Source organism: Psittacula echo (genome assembly GCF_963264785.1).
Source record: "Psittacula echo genome assembly, chromosome: 3".
NCBI classification, from domain to species: domain Eukaryota; kingdom Metazoa; phylum Chordata; class Aves; order Psittaciformes; family Psittacidae; genus Psittacula; species Psittacula echo.
In genome coordinates this window covers 32,079,368-32,085,080 of record NC_137736.1, presented here as the reverse complement: position 1 = coordinate 32,085,080, position 5,713 = coordinate 32,079,368, and the positions used below count along the sequence as shown (strand labels likewise).

Genomic DNA, 5,713 nt, shown 5'->3' with positions numbered 1-5,713 from the left:
TCCTGTTATATATGGTGTATATACACTGAGGGGGAGGGTATGGGACTTGTAAGATAATACTGAGTCATGTCTTTGAAGGCATTAATAAATGGTGCTACAGCAACACAGGGTGGTGATGTGGGATGAATATTGAAGGATGAACGTGAAGTAAGTGATGTGAAACAAATAATGATGTGAGATAACACTAAGTGTGTTTTAGTCAAATGAGGAACACAAGTCCATACCAGAGGAATGCTTAGAACTGAGGTTCTTGTGTATTATATAGAGTATAAGTGTAAAGATGACAACTTGGAACAACAGAATTAGGAAAAGTGCTTGAAATGATTTCCTTTAGCTGTAGCCAGCAGCACTGCGAAGCAGGAAGCTTAAGTTCTAGGGTTAGCCCTGGTTCTGTATCACCTTTAGGAATCACCATCTGGAATTCTTTCTTTTGTCTTACAACACTCTTGGGCCAGGAGGGGGTAGATATTTACTAGAACTTAAAACACATTAAGATCAGGAACTGGTACAGGATAAGGAAAGGTTGTCTCTCTAGTCTGGATGGTGGTTCAAGAGTGCCACCTGCTGCTTAAGTGCCACTATCACATCCTACCATCAACGTTGTTTCGAAGGACGGACGGGTATCCATCCTGCCCCAGGCCCCAGCATCCAGAGTACATGTGATTTAAGCCCAGCCCATAACTCAGTACCACGCAGCTGCTAGTTCACCCTTCCCTTCCCACCCCCCCGGGCAGGATGGGGAGGAGAATCAAAAGAATGCAAATCCCACGTGTTAAGATAAGAACAGTCCAGTAACTAAAGTATAATATAATACTACTACTAATAATAATAAGGGAAATAACAAGGGGAGAGAATATAAAAGGGGAAAGGAAAATAAACAATAAGCACAACTGAGGCACAGTACTGTTGCTCACCACCCTCACCTTCCTTAATCTGCTGGTTGCATTCCTTTTGATCAGCCCAAGCCATGCTTGGCTTTCTGGGCTGTAAGTGCACACAGCTGGCGCATGTTGAGCTTCTTGTCAATCAGCCCCAACCACTGGTCCTTTTGCTCAAGGCTGCTCTCAGTCCAGTCCCTGCCCAGCCTCCAGTTGTAGTTCGGATTGCCCTGACCCAACTCAGGATTGCTCCAGCCCTTGGTTCTGAGGGTCAAGGATGTGGGCTACTGGTGTGACAAGCTAGAAAGATGATGTGTATGTATCCCCCACCCCAAGAACATAATGGAAGCTGAAAAGGGTGCATGTGCTGTTATGGCGAGCAGTGCAATACCTAAATGTTCAGGCAGCAAGGCTCACCAGCCTACAGTAGACCACTCACCAGTAACTCACGCTTAGCAAAAATATCACACAAAAAATTACTACTGCAGCTGCTATAAGTTTTATTTTTGATCCAAATGCCTAGTAATATAGTGATTAATCACAGAATAGTTTAAAACTTCATCTGGAGGATACATATGTATTTGGGAGAACATCTGATTCCTAGAATTAGCTAACAACCTCATATAATAAACGTAATAGTGCCTGTTATCCAAACAACAGTCACGGTTCAGTTTCAGGGTGGTCAGGCTGTACACTCTTACAAGTGTACACAAGTCTCACAAGTCTTACTTACAGTGACAATGGTACTCAGGCAAGCTCAGACTTCTAAAGCAGTAGGAGAGCCAGTCTTTCAGCTGTCTGCATTCTGTACCTCACTCTGAGGATGAACATCCACACACAGAACAGAGGTACAGGTTTGCCTCATCAAAAACAAAAATCTTGTAATTCTGATTTAAACAAATCGGCTCTTCAGCAATGAGGCAAATTCAAATAATATTGTGAGATTAAAGAACTGAGCCACAGTATTACAACTTAATGATAAACAAAAAGAAGGAATCACATGAATACTTAAAAATTCTTGCTTTAAAGTATTACTAAAAGTAATTATTTAAACAATTTGAATTACAAGCTATGGATTTATGCAGAGTAAGGAGCTGCAATTATGTGAACTGCATTCATAATGAATACAACAAGCGTGATTTGAATCCTGCAGTTAAATTCTAACTGTTCATGCCAAAGGAAGGTAATGTCTTGGCTGTTCCAAATTCTGCTGGTCTGGCGTTGGGGTTACCTACTTGTTTTAATACTAGAATTTATTTTCAGGGTGGTGTAACCTCTGGAGGATGGTGCATCACTCCTGCAAAGAGTGATGCACCATCCCTGGAGAAAAGTGGATAGAGTAGTTTCAATATCCCTTACCCAAAAAACACAACCAGTTTTGTGTGCTGCTAGCCTCTGAACTACACTGGCTTCACACAGGAAAAGTGCTGGATGTTGGAGGATGCCAGCTTAATTCTGCAGGTGCCATGGCAGTACCAGTATCTTATGGCTTAATGCTCAGGGGTAAACACTGCAGCAGTCCCGGCTCTGCTACCATTTCAATATAGCCAGGGTTCCGTCCCTCTCTAGGCATCATGTTTCTGTTCCTTATCGTGGTGGTTATTCTGCAGCTGCTTTGCATCTTACTACAATGTGTTCAAATAAAACAAGGTTTAGGTGTTATTTGTTCCGTGCAGGAAGTTCAGGAAAGTCTTCAGGTAATAGAGCGTGAACACGGCAGATGGGGCAGGTACTCGAGTGTTGCTTGAGCCAGGTTCTAATGCACTGCAAGAATAGGAAGATGTTGAGGACACAAAGGCTAGTAACAAGAGTTCAGTTTAACTAAGTTCGTAATTGTCACTAACAGGCAAGCACAAGATATTCTGTGTTATTACACTTTGCAGTAGAGAACTGTTCTCCAGCCGTGACGCTGTGCTCATCAGTTTACATTTGCACCTACTTTGCATTAACAAATATGCAGTGAACAAACAAGGAAAAAGTCACAAGCAGAAGCATCCAGTTATTCTCACATAATCCTGACTTCTTACTACAGGAAGCTACACGTGCAGCTGCTAGCAGGTGGCAAATGCAGGGCTTAAAGCAATAGCCTGTTCTGTAAGTACAGTGCAAACAACTCTGACTTGACTACCAGATTCATCCTCTGAAAACTAAGCTTAAATTCACTCTGATGAATTCTCATTTTACTTAAAAATCTAAACCTGAAAATTTTCTGGCACAGTAAGGCCGTGTGTGTTGCAAGTCTTGGAGTATAAAGTATGGAAAAGGAAAGGGGCTTCTGCACTGCTTTTAGGTGCAGATGGGTTAAGAGGGGAAGGCCGCTTTCAGAAAATGGAACAAGGGCATAACTAGACAATGTCCATAAACATTTGCATCTAAGCAATAAGAACAAAGTCCTTACTTCTCTGTGAAAACGATGCCCGCATTCTAGTTCACACGAGTCTCTGCTTAGCTCATCATGACATATTGTGCAAGGATCATCACTGGAGGCCTAGACATAAAACACAGTTATTTGAAAGCTGGCAACAATTAATCAACAAATTTTAATAAATTAATGGTGTTACTAATTTTAACAAAGTCTATTTAAGCCTTTGCACACCAAATGAATGAGTCAATTATTTCTGCCAGCAGTACTTGGATTATTTTATGTCTTACAAGAAGCACACAGCAATCACTTCCTGTCATGGAAACAGTGGAGAACTTACTGTAAAGTCTCGTTTCTTCCATTTTGATTTAGGTGTTGCTCCAACATTTCCCCAGGGCTGGAGACTTGGCTGAGGTGGATTCTTACTCAAAGCATTTTTAAGTGCAGGTTTTGCCTTGGGTGGGCTGGGGACATATTCTCCTGCAGGGACTTCCTGACCCTGAGTTCCAGCCTGTGCTGCTGACACAGAGGATGGTGACTTCACAGGTCTCCCTGTTAAAGTTGGTGCCTAGGCAGGTATTGGAAAAGAATTTGGAACAAGTTTGCATTTTAGAGCCTGGCAGCAAAGGCAAGGTTGCACGATTTTCTGGGCTGTGCTGCACCAGCTCCTCTGTCAGGGATGCAGCTATGTACACCACACATAGTACCTTACTCTGCTGCTCCAGAATGAGATCCGTCACTCTGCTGAGAATTTCATCGAAGCTCAAACCTGACAGTGTATTCCCATTTCTTCTTTGTACGGCTTTTATGTAGCTAGTGAAGTCTGAACTGGAGGGGCAAAGACGACATTGATTATGTCTGATTGGCAACATGATGGCTGTTACCAGCATAGTCACAGCATGAGAGTACACATTAGCCTCCATGCTTGATTCATGGCAGTGAGAAGATACTCAAATGAACTGCACCAAGTTCCTGCTTCCAATACCTTGCAGTGACTAGAACCTACCTTAATGATAACACACACCTCCACCCCTCCCCGCCCCCCCAAACAATAAAATAATGCTACTTCTATTTGGTAGTGGCTCTTAACTGGGGAAAAAACCCAAACCACATAAGCCAGCACCACAGGTCTCTTCCTTTAAGGAATGTCTCACTGAGTGGGAGGGAAGGGAACAACTAAGGTTACTCTGCTCATGAAACAGAAGCCTTCTAAGAAATCAGTTCTTCTTGTACTGGATATTCAGAATTTCTGTTACTCAGCATAGCATTACATTCATGAAAACAAATACCTGCTGTAGTTTGGAAATATGCTCTGTAGATGTGCAATAATATTTTCCAATGGCTTTGGGAGCGTTCTGTTGGTTGGAAGTCTGGGAGGCCTCAGTTGTGTAGCTGAGTCATCTTGGTGCCTCTGGTTCAGCTGGACATTCTGAGCATTACTTCCAGAAATCCCTGATGGGCAAGCTGTTGAAACTTTATTGGAATATGATCCTTCCAGGGGCTTGGAGGGTGTTTTCACTGATCCACCACTTGCGGAACAAGCCTTATAATTTGCATATGCTGGCTTAGCTCCAGCCTGTGTATTAAGTGAAGCATGTGTTAGACCTTGATCTTCAGAACTTGAAAATGCAGGAAGTAAATTTGGCTGTGCAGGTGCAGCGGAGCACATGGCGATGGCTGGATCACTGTCTGGAGGCCTACCTTGTTTTATCTAGAAATAAAATGATTTCACAGGAAAAACAGTGATTAAAATAAATTGAGCAGATCTCTTGAGCATTTGCAGCATGAACTATGACATGTTTGGTCATGCCAAGGAACTGGAAGGTTACATTAATTTATCAAAACTTGCTCCACCTGGGTAAAAGCACTGCACAAAGATGCTCTGTAACAGGTACTACATGTAGAGCACCTGTCTGAAATGGGATTCAATGGGACAGCACATACACAGGCTGTTCCTTTAACTGAAGACAAAGCTGTTGGACAGCTGTCAGTTATTCGCAGGTATAGCTTGAAGTTGGTGGTAGAAACAACTGCTTTAAATAAGTGCCATCAGGTTGGAAATACAGATTCCACTGCTTTTAATGAGTTACATGATCTCTATATAATTCAGTGTAATTTTTTTTTACCACCAGAAACATGCATCAGCTGTAGTCATCATCCTGAACACTTGGAGCTCGCGCGAGTCAGGAAAACTTTTTACACTAACAACTCTCTTCCATAAATGGGAAGAACTCCTTAAAGTCAGTTTAGTTGTTTGACCCCATGACTGCTACTTCTTGCAGAGCCTGACTGCTCTAGGAAGGTGGCTTCCTAACACACAGAACTGAAATTCTGCACTTCTTCATAGTTGAAGTTGAACTTGCTGGTTCTTGTTCTGTGTTCTTTAGCACCTTTTCAAAGTGATATTTTACCATCCCTCTGAAGGTGTTTAGTAAATAGGGAAAAAAAGAGTTTTCATTCAAGTCTTCTTCAT

General features: G+C 42.3%; 1 protein-coding gene across 9 annotated transcripts in view; it reads right to left on the bottom strand.

Moving 5' to 3' along the window:
- Positions 1–81: 81 nt before the first annotated feature.
- The window catches only part of TTC3 (tetratricopeptide repeat domain 3), a 73,552-nt gene continuing 67,920 nt past the window's right edge, over positions 82–5,713 (bottom strand). For 5 of the 9 annotated variants that reach the window (XM_080612394.1, XM_080612395.1, XM_080612392.1 and 2 more), the window contains 5 exons: positions 4,530–4,951; positions 3,948–4,068; positions 3,581–3,808; positions 3,277–3,366; positions 83–2,642 (listed from right to left, as the gene is read on the bottom strand). In XM_080612394.1, coding sequence (XP_080468520.1) covers positions 2,538–2,642; positions 3,277–3,366; positions 3,581–3,808; positions 3,948–4,068; positions 4,530–4,951 — 966 coding nt within the window. In that variant the 3' untranslated portion in view covers positions 83–2,537. Of the gene's footprint in view, positions 2,643–3,276; positions 3,367–3,580; positions 3,809–3,947; positions 4,069–4,529; positions 4,952–5,713 lie in introns of all 9 variants that reach the window. The other 4 variants (XM_080612390.1, XM_080612393.1, XM_080612398.1 and 1 more) reach the window with 3 other exon arrangements.